Source organism: Sander lucioperca, chromosome 8, assembly GCF_008315115.2.
Source record: "Sander lucioperca isolate FBNREF2018 chromosome 8, SLUC_FBN_1.2, whole genome shotgun sequence".
In the NCBI taxonomy this organism is placed as follows: domain Eukaryota; kingdom Metazoa; phylum Chordata; class Actinopteri; order Perciformes; family Percidae; genus Sander; species Sander lucioperca.
Genome location: NC_050180.1, coordinates 5,102,843 through 5,117,772, shown reverse-complemented (window position 1 = coordinate 5,117,772; position 14,930 = coordinate 5,102,843). Strand labels below are relative to the sequence as shown.

General features: G+C 40.0%; 1 protein-coding gene across 2 annotated transcripts in view; it reads right to left on the bottom strand.

The window, feature by feature from the left end:
- Positions 1-14,930, bottom strand: part of LOC116053533 (inactive dipeptidyl peptidase 10-like) — a 149,557-nt gene that overhangs the window by 61,981 nt on the left and 72,646 nt on the right. For both annotated transcript variants that reach the window (XR_004898013.1, XM_031304613.2), the window contains exons 2-3: positions 1,768-1,879; positions 1,351-1,446 (exon numbers count right to left, since the gene is read on the bottom strand). Coding sequence is in view for 1 of the 2 variants with exons in the window: in XM_031304613.2 (XP_031160473.1) it covers positions 1,351-1,446; positions 1,768-1,879 (208 nt within the window). In the remaining variant the exon portion in view is untranslated. The remainder of the gene's footprint in view (positions 1-1,350; positions 1,447-1,767; positions 1,880-14,930) is intronic.

Genomic DNA, 14,930 nt, shown 5'->3' with positions numbered 1-14,930 from the left:
GGAGCCACCTCACTTCTTCCCCTCTGTACCACTTTTTACCCCAAGGTTAGACATCCCGTTTATCTCAACTATGTGAGAAGTCTCGACTATCCAGGCAGAAATAACAGATAGTTTAGGGTGACCTTGTAGTCCCTATCTGTTCAGCGTACATATTACGTTCCCAGACTTGGTGGCTCTTACTTTCAATATGTGAGAATAAGAGAAGAAAAAAACCTTCATCATTGTGAGACAAATTAAAACAGAAATAAGACAAAAATATAAAGAATCATGCTTAAACATAATTTTTTCCACTACACATCCTAGCCTGGATGTCAGCTGAACTTAGCCCCGCCCACAACATTTGAGGTCGGGAAGTTCGGTCTGGACTTGATCCGTTGTGGAGCAACTATGCTCCAACCAGACCTGTTCGGACCAATCAAATTGTCAGAGCGGGCTTTATACGATGATGGACCGATGATCAACAGTAACCGAATCAACCACGTCACCAAAGAGCGCTTGGGTTGAATTCTGAAAATTGAGATGTGTAGATTCCGCCATTGCGTCTGTTATAGAAGATATCGACAGCGCATTCATTTTAAAATCCTCAACCGGCCCGTCTCAGCTCGACTCAAACCAGCTGATGGTATCGCTGCGACTCAGCTGTTCAAGTCCGCCCGAAAGCACAGTAACGTTATATGGTCGTGCGAGATAGAGAGTGACTGAAGAGAGAGAGTGCCCAGCGGCGTTAGAACAAAGCCGTGAATCAGAGAAATAAAACATGTTTTCGCAGATTCATCACTAGAAAGGCAACTGTAGCAAGCATCTCACTATCACTAACATTATCCACATTCATATTTACACGAAACAAATGATATATCCAGCTACAAAAAAAGTCTAAAAGTTGGAAGTTAGGACGTGCAAAGAGAGGTTGCTATGGAGACAATGCACCGTCTTGTCTCGTCTCATTGGTGTTGAGTGGTTGAGTTCTGTTGACAGTTGAGTTGAGTTCCGTTGCTCTGATTGGTTGTAGGTCTATCCAATTGAGTGCAGAGGCATTTTCTTTCCTGGTTGGGTTGAAACATGCCCCATAATCACAGCCCAATGGAGCAGTATCAGACTCATATTCTGACTAGAATCTGAGTATGACCACGTCATGCTCGAGACATCCCGTATTGGAACGATTTTAAACTTTTTTATGCCCATGAGTTCATAGTTTTTGTAAGTGCAGCGGATGGGCAGATATTATAGAAATAAATAGAAAAAAGAAGTAGTGTGATAGAATGTAAGCTGCGATATTGCTGAATAAACCACATGTGACAACCTTTCCTATACTACCTTAAGAACTATTTACAGTGTTTGTTCCATACTTACCACTGATCCACTTTGCATCAGGATCATGTATTTGGAAGTTTCTTTGAAAGAGGTCATCCAGTGTCAAATGTGAACCAAAGGGTTTACCACCATCATCTACAGAATAAAAGAAAACAATATACCGTCAACAATTTATCAACTGTCAATACAATTACAATCAAGTCTTAAAATTCAGCTACAAATCGTTTGAGAAAAATCAGAGGGTAAATCAAAAGCACAGATATATGTTATCACATGATCTGCTCATACATACAACACACACAGCAGGACAAAGGAATATGACGTAGGAACAGGTGGATAAGGGAATATTACATAATAGCTCTTTTGCATCGGGACAAAGCTGCATTAACATGTTTCCATTCATTTTCCACAAACTGTGTGCCTGTGATGATCTAATGTATCTGCAGGGAGCCTCACCTTTTGACAGCAGAACAATGGACAGACCAATGAGAGACAGCACCGCCACAATAACCAGCAGGGAGATGCCAATGCCCTTCCAGTTTTTATCTCCCCCAATAGGCCCTATGTCCTACACAAGAAGAGAAAACAAAGCATGTCAATAACAATCAATCATGTTAATAAAAACTAAATATCAACACCCAGGAAAGAAAAGAAAAAAAAAAGAAAAAAAAAAAAAAGAAATATATATATATATTAAGTAAGCAAATGCTGTTGCGGTTTTGAGCAGCTTCCCCCAGTACAGCTAGCTGCTGAAGACTGAGGAATTAAGCCTTTCATGCAGGGGTTGACTGAGCCTGTTCATAAATCCGAGGGGACACGGAGGGCAAAACTTCCCCCTTTGGGCATTAATAAAGTAGGCTATATATAAGACTGAAAGCACCCGCTGTGCTCTGTAAACACGTGGAGTTTAAGTTGCTAAAGCAATGTTTGTCCCTGGGATCCCTAAACTCCTCTGAACAAAGGAAAAAGTTCTATATGCACATTTAAAGAATGTAAAGTCTAAGTGTAATCATATTTAAGTCTGTCCATAGTAGGGATGTTAATAATCAACTGTTTAACCATTGACCGACAATAAGAATTTTGACCGATTAATACTATAAGTTGCTAACAGTTTAAAACAATATGATTAAAACCTTTTTTTGCATGATAAAGGATATATAGGCTCTACAATGTATTTACTAACTGCTAGGTAACTTGCTAGTGCTAATTATGCAGCTCTTTTTTTTTTTTTACCTGTCCGTGGCTCTCTGCTGGACGGCGCTCACAGCTGAGAGCTACGTGACACATGAAACTATATCAATGAGGACTGGCGGGATAAATCAGCTGTCCTACACACAGAGTATAACAGGCAGACACACAGCTGCCAACCTCGCAGGTGACTGCGGTGGAGACGGGCTCGGACATACACACCACGGGCCGCTGGGGACTTGTGTCGGTCACGCAAACGGTTCCACGAAAGTGGCTATATGTTTCCACCACAATGCACGGAACATTGTGGCTGTGCGATCGGTACACGTCCGCCATTGTCTGCGTAATGTGGAAAGTATATGTCCGAGTCTCCCGGACTGGTGAACTGGGTCTCGGTTAACGGTTAATGATCAGTTAACGAGGGTCGGCTATCAGTCAGGAAATAAACTCTAAATTAGCATCCCTAATCCATATAGGACCATTAAGACCACAGCTAATATTGGTACAAATCAGAGCTGCTATTGTTTGATGGTATCACACAGTGTAAAAACTGAGCAGCAACTGAAGAATCTACCAAACAAGTTGAACTTCTTTACAATTCCCACTGTCTTCTCATAATACCTGAATTCTGTCAAGTGCTGCAGGGACAGTGTTAGGAAGAAACTGAAAAGGACCCCCAAGGTATTCTATCCTATTTAGAAACCCTGCGAACTTGGTTGTTGACTTGAGGATAGCTTGGGGTATCAATACCCAAATGCACTGCTCACTGGTCTCCAATAAAAAGCACAAATTCAGGATAAAAAGCTGAAAACATCATGTTTCTTACAGAGCTGAGCAGATGGTGGATGATGAATTGCTGGAGAGTTGTGACTGAAACTGAGTCAGCCCAAACCAGAGTACTGGATTTCAAATCATCCAATTCAGATTTCTTTTTTTTTTTTTTTTCATTATAGTGACTTTACTTAATCAGAGTATCTAGAGAGGTATTTCGTATATCTAAAAATGGACAAACATAGTTTGCCTATTGCATATTTGATGGAGGTGATACAATATGGAAAATCCCATAAAGTATTGTTACAGCCTAAGTAATGAAAGGTTTCTCTTTTAATATGTTATATGGCTTTGCATGAACAAATATTCCTTTTGTTTTCCAAAAGGTAATTCAGTGACAGGTGATGTTAACTTGGAAAGTAAAACCTGAAGCCTTCTCAAATCTGGTACTTGAAAACCAAAAAAAAAAAAAACAGAACTCTACTTGTTCTTGCTTTGCTTAGTGTTTTCCTTGTAAATGAGTAGACCTGCTTCTTGGAACAAACCCAGAGGCTTGTGGAGTCGTCACTGTTCCTACTGCAGAACTTGACGAAAGCTTCTCAGTGTAAACAGGGCAGAACAATTCTCTGAAGACCAGGCCCATTTTTGGACATATCTCAAACTTTTTATCTTCTATCTGACATAAATTATGCAGAGCAGTGTTCTAAATAAATCTTGCTCGTTTACAGAGCCCCAAGCTACTGAAAACCTGTCTGTGTATTTATGGATCTATTTGCTTTTCATTATTTTCATTGGGAGGATGATTCACAGATAAATATCCTGGAGCCTTGCCAACTCTACTCCCGGTAGTATTTTCAAATGACCGTGCTTCCCTCCCTCATGTCCCTCTGAGACTAGATTTCTCTGTATTGTGGGTCTGGAAAAAAGCCTCTGATGACGCAAAAATTGTCATTTAGCGTCATCTGAGGCATTTTTGCCCACAGTCTGTGGACTACTGCCAGCTAGTTCCGCATGTTTTCAACCCACCCATAGGGGGTTGGACTGTCGTCTTTCCCCGAAGCGAGTCGAGTGTCAGCCATCTTGGAGCTAAGCTACAGCTCTCTCTTTTCAGCAGCAAACTTTTACAACAATTATGTGCATTCAAACTACCGCACATGTGTACCACCGGGATACATTGGTACAGATCAGAGAATATGCAGGAAACTTTATTACAGACAGAATACTCGACACACTACGCGAGCTTCGCCTGCTACGGAGACCAGCACCTCAGCCTGTGTCTATGCCGCTAGCCGGGTAAGGGGACATCCAAAGCGGTGAAACGCGGAACGAGGGCAGGAGTATGAAGTAGGTGGAAAGCTAACGCTAGCCGGCCACCTGACTCATCCATCCTGCTTGCAAGTGTCCGCTCATTAGACAACAAACTGGACTACATCCAACTTCAACGAAACTCCCAACGCGTGTTCAGAGACTGCTGTGTTTTTGTTTTTGTGGAAACATGGCTGAACAACAGTGTACCGGACTCCGCTATCCAGCTACCAGGCCTGCTAGCACCAACTTCACACACCACATTTCTACTACATAAATGAACCAGTTTAATACATATTCATCTTTCCAGCGGTGAAATATCCCTTTAACATTGTGCATCGCTCACAAGAGAAAAATAATTTTCCTCCATTTTAGATTTAACATAATTTTGTTTGTGTTGTCTTTGTTTTCTGTTTTGTTTGGCCTCATTAACTAGAGCAATCCTCATTACACATCAGGAACACTATTTGCCATTGTGATTTCTTCATCAGATCATTATTCATAGACCTCCAGTGATACACTTAGCTGACAGGTCGTTATGTTCCTGATAGTGTACATTTTCATGTGCTGGAATTCACTGAGTCTTGTCAGCCCCTGCTGTGAAAATGTGCCATAAAGAGTTGTTCAAATGCTGCTATATTTCCATTTTGAAAACCATTTAAATGGCCACTGAAGAGATCCATTAAATATCTCCATCTACAATTTAGAGGAGCCAATTCTGAATATCCAGCTCCCAACCAAAGACAAACCAAATTCACTTTAGTTCACTTGAATTGAATTAGATCCCAGTAAGCAATCAATAGTAATCAATAAGCAACAATGGCTAACATATGTGCACCATAGACCTCAACAGTCCCGCCCCTCCTCCGAGAGAGCTTAGTTTTCGGAAGTAAGTTTCCCATTCATTTCTCCAATCGACGTCTGGAAAAATCCGTACATAAAGAGTTTTAGACCATGCCTTAGGCTAACCAGCTACGACGTGACTCATAAGCATACAACATATCATTTTGAGTGTAAAACCGAACAGAAAATCCAAAAAAAGTCAAAGGTACAAGACAGGTACATATTTTCATTTCCGAGCGAAAGAACTACTCATCCCATAAACCACCGCGCACCACTCAATAATATAGTCAAAGACACAATCGCGAAAGAGCCTCTTGAACAACTTCCAATCTGACGACAGCCTCGCACACTTTTTCCTCCAAAACATAGTGATTTTTATATAGTGAATGTACAGTTAATAGCAGGTCTTTCAGTAGTAATCGTGTAAATAATAAAATGATTGATTTGACTCATACAGTATGAAGGCTACAGTAGCCTAGCTAAAGTAAACGGATAATGTAAACTAATGTTACCAACCTCCCTGCAAAACTCACCACAACTTTGTAGGTCTTGTCCCTCATGCTGGCCCTTACAAAACCCATAAGCTGACCCTCGGATACACTACATTCAATAACATGACCCGATTTAAAGTGGTTTTCACCCCTTTGGACACTCTTGTTCTCATCCTTGAAAAAAGCCATCATGGTAGCCAAGGAGATCATGATTGCACTGATAAGTCTACCGTGCAGAAACACAACACAGGTTTTTTTTTCTTCTTTTTATTAAAGATTGTACAGTAGACAGTAACGTTACAGTAGCCTACACAGTACAGCAGCAAAGACGCACAGACTTTCGCGGGGTTTAGGGTTTAACCAAACAGTTACATGAGTTCCACCAATCAGAGGCATCACTGTGGGGTTGTGGGATTGTTCAGGATTGTGAGTAATGAAGTACTTATCCAAGACATCGCGAATAAAAGACATTTATCTCAAAACAAGGTTGGTGCCCCATGAACCTTTGGCGTCTATATGAGCATATACAATCACTCAGTCCTGTCATAGCTAGTTTTAAGTCTACCATCGACGGTTATGATTTTATGGCTTATGCTCCAATTGTCAATGGAGAAATTGTATTGTATTCTTACTTTCGGAATCGGCTCTCGGCTGGACTTTTGAGGTCTATTTTGACCACAAACTGCCATGGCATTCATTTATTTGAACTTTTACTGACCTGACCAATCGGTAGTAAATATAATCCAACTGTCCCACCCGTGTTGTTTTCAGTTGCGACAGAGGCTACTGTAGCAGTTAGGAGGATTTGAAAACTGAAATAATACAGTTTTGACCACAATGAAACTAAATTGTACCACCTTCTTCTGGTGAGTTTTATTTACAATATCCAATTGTCCATACTACTACCCAAACCCAGATCCTTCGCGGGCCTCTCAGTCCACTTCTCTAGGTTGACTGTTCTGTACACCTGTGCTGCTCCCATTCATGCTTGTCGCCATTTTCATGACCATTATTATTTTTTTATGGTTGTAGCCAGGTATCTAGGTATGTATCCAGATTCGTAATCCCACCTACAAGGCTCTGATTGGTTGATGGATTGTTCTACTAATACCATCACTACTTACTATTAAGCCAGTTTGCACTTGTCTTTGAAACAAATGGTGCATCAGACAAAAATATTTTTTAAAGATGCCAATTCAAGGTCTTACTGTTTGTCAGCACCATGCTAGAAGGCTTGTTGGTTGCAAAGCAACACTATCTAAAAGATACCAAATTATACTGTATCTCAGCTGCTCACCTGTCAGGAGAGGCAAAACTTTCCCTCTGACGTCCAAGAAACTGAAGTGCACATGCTATTTCTGATTCTTTCTATTTACTATCTTTGTGACAGCAAAATGTGATTTTACTTCTAGTGAAATGCACTCAACTACTATGACTTTGAGTTCATGAAAAGCGCTATATAAATTCAATTTATTATTTTATTTGTTTTCGGCAGTGGCAGGACCTTCATCAGCTCCCGTGGCTGATGATAGTGGTGGTGGTGTCGGTGTCAGCGGCAGTGGCATGCACAGTGAGGAGGAGACTCAGGAGGAGAGAGACAGAGATGAGGGAGTGAGGGTAGAACCTGCGGTAAGCACAACTCCCCTTAAAACACTTTGCCCCTTGATAAAACTGAGCCAAAAACAAGTGGTGGACAAACTGTTGATGATAACACTGAGGAGTATACCATTTTATTGTATTAATAAATGGCTTTTTGAAGTATTTAATGTGTCAACTCTCACTGATTCTTGCTTACTCATTACATGGCGTTAGTAGTTTTAAGGAGTAGGAGTTGCTATACATATTCAGGGGAGCGCAAGGACGGGTGGTATTTCTAATCTTATGTGGTGGGCCGGTCTGGGCTAAAATGCCAAGGCCGATTTTTGAGTTTTCTTAGTTTGAAGATACACAGTTGCAGAAGTTAAACTGCACAGAAAACGAGCCATAAAGTGCACTATGTTATAGAGCTGCTAATCTCTATAGCTGAAGTCTCCATCCCCACTGTGTCTATCCTGACAGTCAAATGATTTGTCTAATCACAGGATTAGTTGGCAGATCAATACTATTCAGCAGGAACATGCATAGAGTATGCTTTGGATAACACAGGTCACAGGAACACGTGAAGAGCCAAACCAACTGGCAGACAAACACTAAAACAGAATAAACTTGAAAAAGAAAGCACGTTCGTGTAACTTCACTCTGTGACATAAAAGCAGCATACATCAGATACATGAAACAGCAGCTGATATTTATCACGCTGTGGTTTCCTGTAAGTCCTTCACGCTGAGAGCATGAAAGCTGCTGGTGTCCAAGGCTCCAGCTCTGTTTCTACCAGAGATAGTGTTCTCTGTGGTTGAGAATCAATCAGAAGCACAATTCACATTCAACGTGCAATTCACAAAGAGATTTCTCTCCATATAAAGATTGAAAATAAGTTGAAATGATCTTTTCTTTTCTCATGTTATTCATATTCATTACATTATCTGGTCATATTTTAGTCAAACAGCAATTGCTCTTAAAAGTAATCCACCATATATTTGAGCGGGGACTGCCCATTGATCTGACGTTTCATAATTTTGAAGCCCCAATAAGTCCAAAAATGTCTTGTGAACCGAAAGCCCATTTGTCCAACAACCCATTGTCCCTAAGGCGTATTGCTCCGAAGGGCCGCTTCTCAGAAGTTATTCTACACACTAATTATTATGCACATATTTCCTGAGAAACGGTTCTTTGTTTTTGGGATAACAGACAAATGGCCTTCTGGTCCAATGGGACATTTTTATTGTCCCTATAAGGACTTCAAAATGATGAGCCTTCGGAACAATGGCTTCACACCATTTGAGCAACCCTGTGTGAAAAAAATTACTTTCCAATTAAACTGCATTTTCAATTACGTTTTCAAGGGAAACTTATTTTCCTCCGTACCAGTGACAGGCGTGCATTGTGAAACGGTTGCAGTTTTAAACATGTTAACTTTCTCAATTGAACTACCTGGCTAGGTTGAAGCTACACAACTATGTGGTTGGGTTATGGAAAATATGGTTTGGGTTCAAATAAGTATGTTTGTTACGTAACTTAATAATTCACGTGGAATGCAGTTTAACTGTATTGGAATGTTATTTTTAGGGGACAGGACTGATTTGAGATTTTTTTTTTAAACACAATGCAACCAAACTGAAATTCTATGCAACGGTAAGTTTACTTATCAAGGCAACTTGGTTTTAGAAAAGCAAAGGTAAAATGTGTTGTTTTAAATGTCAAATTGTGACAGTCCTTGTATAAAACATTGTTTGGTTTAACAAAAATCACCTTAAGATTTGGGAACATCCTGGATACAAAACGCTACATATACATTTCCTAATATTCAGTTCTATTAACAGAGTGCTACAGAAGGTGGAAAGTGCCTTAAACGATTGATGGCTTAAAAGCCACGACATGAGGTAAATACCCCTGTGACTCCTTTTCGGTGAGCTTCAAAATATGTTGTATTTGGCCTGTAAGTCAGCCTGAGGTGGTCTCTACATTCTTCACTATTGCTTATGGCAGGGCCGAGCCAACCAATCAGAGGGTGTAAGGTCTGCAATTAACAAGTGTATACTGAGGAGGATAATTTTCCAATTTATCTCAATGTATGGGTTTCAAAAGTCTGAGTTCACTGGATTCAAATGAGTCCAGTGAAAGCTTGTATCATGTGGACGCGCCGACAGTTTTGTTGTTATTTCTTAGAATTCCTCATGGGGGAGACATAAACTACACACTATAGCTTTAAGCAACAATTACGACTGATATTTACCTTTTATAGTGTCAGCGCCCTCTAGTGGACGTTATCATTTACACGGGAGCAAAGCAGGAACTAAGGTAGCAATGTATAAGAGCGCCAAATTCTGCATAAGGTGCAGGTTGGGGTTGTGTATGGGTCAGACAAACACAGACACACTTTTTCTCAGGAGACCCGGTGATTGAGTCCCAATTGAAAATAAAAGTAAATGGCGATTTTATTTTTTGACTTTACAGAACAAACAGAAATTAGTCACGTTCGGGGTTACATGTGTAACTGGAAGTGACGTAACATAACAAATGTCCATGACTTTAACCTACACCATGATCTTTCCCTATACTTGAAGTAGTTTGGTTGCCTGAACCTAACCATGTAGTACTGCAGTTGCCTTTGACTTCAGGATTCTTCCTTGTGTCAGGGTATGTTGCAGAAATACAGAATACAGAAAGCACTGCCAAGTGTTATTTTGTATAAGTATATAAGCTTGTCACTCTGGACATAGAGTATATACAATACAATGTATTTCCCCCTATTTACTACTCATTCAATGATGTTGTAAATTAAAATGAGTGTCATATATCCTGCCAAAATCTGACCTGGGACTAACTCAGCTTAATTTCCAGTCTTACGTGGTCCTGGAAGCTTGTTTTAGAGTGGTTTTGGCCTCATGGATATTATACCTATCTATCCAGACTGACTTTAGCACTCATCTGTTGACAATGACAAGCTAAAGAAATGGAGTGCATCCTGTGCCTCAATTCAATATTTTACTGAGCACTTTGGCGGACGGGAACAACATTTACATGATGAATTGGCAGAGCGAAATATTCATATAAATATCCCAGAGGCTGAATTTGAGAGATAATATATCACCTTGCTTTGAGTGTGGAGCTGGGACCACTTGACATTTCTGTCATATAAAAGCAGGGAGGAATGCTGTGCTTCAGCGGTTATCCAGGACACTGAATATTAAGAGAAAGTATGAGTGGGAGATGTCCTTTGGGTGTATTAAAAGGCTTGCGAGGTTTTTCTATGAACATTGTAATCTTTGCAAACAAGATTTTGTGGCGACAGTAGCTTGGTCGCTATAAGGACATTGCTTGGGGAACGGAGGGTGGCAAGGGGATGCCAGTTCACCTCCTGGTCACTGCCGAGGTGCACTTGAGCAATGCACAGAAATAGAGCTGGGCGATATGGAGAAAATCAAATATCACGATAGTTTTGACCAGATACATTGATGTTGATATTGCGACGATATTGTAAGGTTGACTATTGGAGCTTTCACAAAATAATAACACAATATGAGTTTTGATAAATAATCACTAGTAATGTGGATACAATGACTAAGTGGGTAAAGGCAAATAATAAAACAGCTAAAACAGTCAGTTCAGAAAATCACCACTTTACTGTAATGCAGCCTTTAAAACCAGGAAAAGACAACACTTGTGTCATATCACTATATTATTGTTATGATGATAAATACCACATATATCGATGTTGATATAATATCGATATATTGCCCAGCCCTTCACAGAACCCTCAACTGCTCGGGGTGCCTGAATATCTCTCTCGGGAAAAAAAATAATGCATGTCTATGGGTCCTGTGTGTGCTTGTGTGTATTTCAGGCCTATGTGTGTGTGTGTGCGTGTGTGTGTGTGTAACTGAATCTGAATTTCCCCAAGAGGGATAGAAAAATGATATCTTCTACTTCTAAACCTAGGGAGATAAAGCAGTTTGGTGCAGATGGTGCAACAATGGATTCATTACTCATCTCAGACAGAAACAGGGTCATCTTCTGCATACAGGTACAGATAAAGTTACCAAGATAAAGTTCTAAGTCTGAAGCTGTCGTATTATTAATTGCACACATCCAAATACACTGTATGATGTGCTGTATAGCATAATATATATTAGAATCAGAATCAGTAAAGGTTCTGTTGCCACAATAAGTACACTTAGGTGAAATTTGCCTTGGTGATCGGTGCACACATACATAAACAAACAAACCTATTAAACGTTAATATAAAATAAACAATAAATACAGAAAACCCAAACAAATATGTACATACAAAGTAACTGCTGCATAAGAAAAAAGGCTAAAAAAATATGCCAATGTTCCTTCATTACCATGAACACACACAATGTAGTTTATTTAGACTCAATCCCACACACACTGTCCTGCTGCTGGAAATACTCACTAGTGCGGCATGTTTATTAATCCACCAAATCATTTTTTTCTGTTGTTTTTGCACATCTTTGCACATACCCACACATCTCCCTCATAACTCTCGCATATACTCAACACACTTAGAGAACGCACTTTCACACTTACAAAAGAACATAGGTATATGAATACATCCTCCCCTATTAATAATTCCCATAACCCAATTAACTCTAGATCAACTACTGTATAACAAATCCAAATCATAACTTCTTTGCTGTTTTGTCAATCATTTTGTTTGTTTTGTCCTGTTGTGTGTTCATTTTGTTGAACATATGTCTGTCTAATCTACTCTGCCATCTTGTTGTGTTCTGTCAAACAGGACTAAAAAAGTTACTTTACCCCTGCTAAAAACTGCAGTGCCCGGCTTTCAAGAAATGTTCTTAGTGTCTGTGTCTAAGTGATGAACTGAAAGATGTCGTGGACAAAGTCTACATGTGATCAGCTTTGTCAGTTATTATCTTTCTGAAACTTTAATGGACCCAATCACAATGTTGGTTTCCTAAACTTTGGAAAACTCCTGCGTCCCATACATAATATTATAATATTTAACGGTGCTGAGCAAACAGGGACGAGAAACAATTGGATAAACTCTCATCTCCATCTAAAATGTATGTTTATGGCTTTCATATGTCAACACTTTGACTAACGTTAGCTTGGAGAGCTAATTTAGCTGTTGGGCCACAGACTGAATAAAATGACACCATCCAAACTAGCAGTCAGTCCGACCGGCAGTGACATGTTGCTAACACTAGATTTGGCTTATCAAAGATGCTAGCAGAGCAAAACAGTACAGTAAATAAGCACAGCTGTGACGACAGAAAACCCTAAAAGACTTGGGATTTTTAACAAAACTTTCAGGACTGAAGCCCCAGAACCCAGGGATTTCTGTGACGTCACGGTGACTTGGTCTATACATTACCTTCCAGAGAGCAAGTTATGAACTGCAGCTGACCACCTTTGCATTCTGAAAAATAAGGACTTCATGGCGCATGTTGCATTGTTGCCCAAAACATTTGGTCACTTGAATTATCTTAAAGTGCCCATATAATGAAAAAATCACTTTTTCTGGGATTTGGGGTGTTCTTTTGTGTCTCTGGTGCTTCCACACACATACAAACTTTAAAAAAAATCCATCCATGCTGTTTAGAGTGAGATATGGTTTCTGAATGTGTCCTGCCTTCAGTCTCTGGGCGAGCTGTTCTAAATCGGCACGGCTTGTGACGTCACAAGCCGAAACGAGCAGGCTAACCGCAACCATTAGCTCGTAGCGTTAGCGTTAGCTAATGCTAACGCTAGCATGCTAACGCTAGCATGCTACCTCGTTCTCAATAGCAAAGCACTGCTACAACACACACAAGTTCACCATAATCTTCAAAAGAACTACTTACATGTGCACCCTCATTTAGAAGTCTCCCAGCTAATCCTGCCTTGTAACTGACCGAAGTTGTAGAAACAGCCTTTCTTTTACTGTCTATGGAGCTAGCTAGCTGACATGATCTACATCTGAGCTACTGGGCATGTGCAGTGCAATCAAAGATAGTACAGAAGAAGAAGAAGAAAAGAGGTCTCACTCTGTAGCTAAAACAGAGACCAGCTGAAAAGAGGATCTGCAGCAGTGAGAGAGAGCACTGCAGTACAACAAAAATATGGTGTTTTTTGAAAATTAAACCATGTAAACCTATTCTGGTACAACCTTAAAATACAATTATGAACCTGAAAATGAGCATAATATGGCTGCTTTAATCTTCAACTGCAAGGAAGAGAAGCAATGGTGTAGAGGGTGGAGCAACCGGAGGCCTTTCATGAGGACTGTGGAAGGCACCTCCAATTCAGTACACTGAGAAAAAGGCAAGCATGTAAACCGGGTCGTGCGACGTGATGTGACAGAAGTAATGGGAACTTTCATCAAGCAGTTGATGGACAATTTTTCGAGTATCTAAATCCACAGTATTGTATCTGATAGAAGATGTCATTTTCACATTAGTAAGTTAGGCCCAACAGAGCTATTGGAACACTTTGTGGAAAAAAGACTAATGATCTGTGTTGTACTAAGAGACTGGAGATTTACTGTAATTGGCCCGAACAGTGGCCTGTTTCATTCACACTAGAGTGTTTGAGTGATTGCTGAGTGTCTGTCACCAATTTGTGATAAAGAAATCCTTTGGTTTAATAGACCAAAGTTGTTGTATTTAAACTGTTTGAATTCAAAAGATGCTTGCTTTATTTCAGTAAAGTTGATTATATCAAGTATCTGAGTAAATCACGTGGTATATTTAATAGACGTAATTTCAGCCCCAGGCACTGTCCATAGGAACTTACAATCTAAAAAGGCTGGCTCAGAATGAGGTGGAGTGATTTTGGTTTGCATGCCTCTCTTCACACAGATTCATCAGTCAGTCATGTTAGAAAAGAAACAAAACCTGTATTTATATAGTTATCTACAGCAGATTTAAAAAACGGAGTGTCTATTTGCACCCCCGGTACGAATAGCCTCGGCCACACAGCTGAGCTATTCACACCCTGTGACGTAACAACAAAAACACGTTGCTCGCGTGCACCGAAATCATGGCGGACGTTCATCTTCCATGACTGCAGAAACTGGCATATTAGGAAAGTTTTGTCTCTAAAGTTTATAACAATTGAATTTCTAGCGGAAAATGGATACTACAGTTGCGCTTTCTGTCTTCAGTGAAAGCATACAACCGTCAGTTTGTTAGTTAGTACCTATTTTTTATATACAATATGGTTACCTAGCAACCAAGACTTCATGTAAGAACTGCTAAGTGAGTGGTTAGAACACTGAGCTTGGGTCTGGGAGTCTGGAGTTTGATTCCCCTGTGAGGCGATCTTATTTTTTTCATTTTGGATTGGATCATTTGCATGCAATTGCGCAAGGTATATTAATACTGTAAAAAAAGAAGCTTCAACTTCAGATGTGACATTTTCACCTCTCTTGAATTATCCAAAACAAGTAACGGT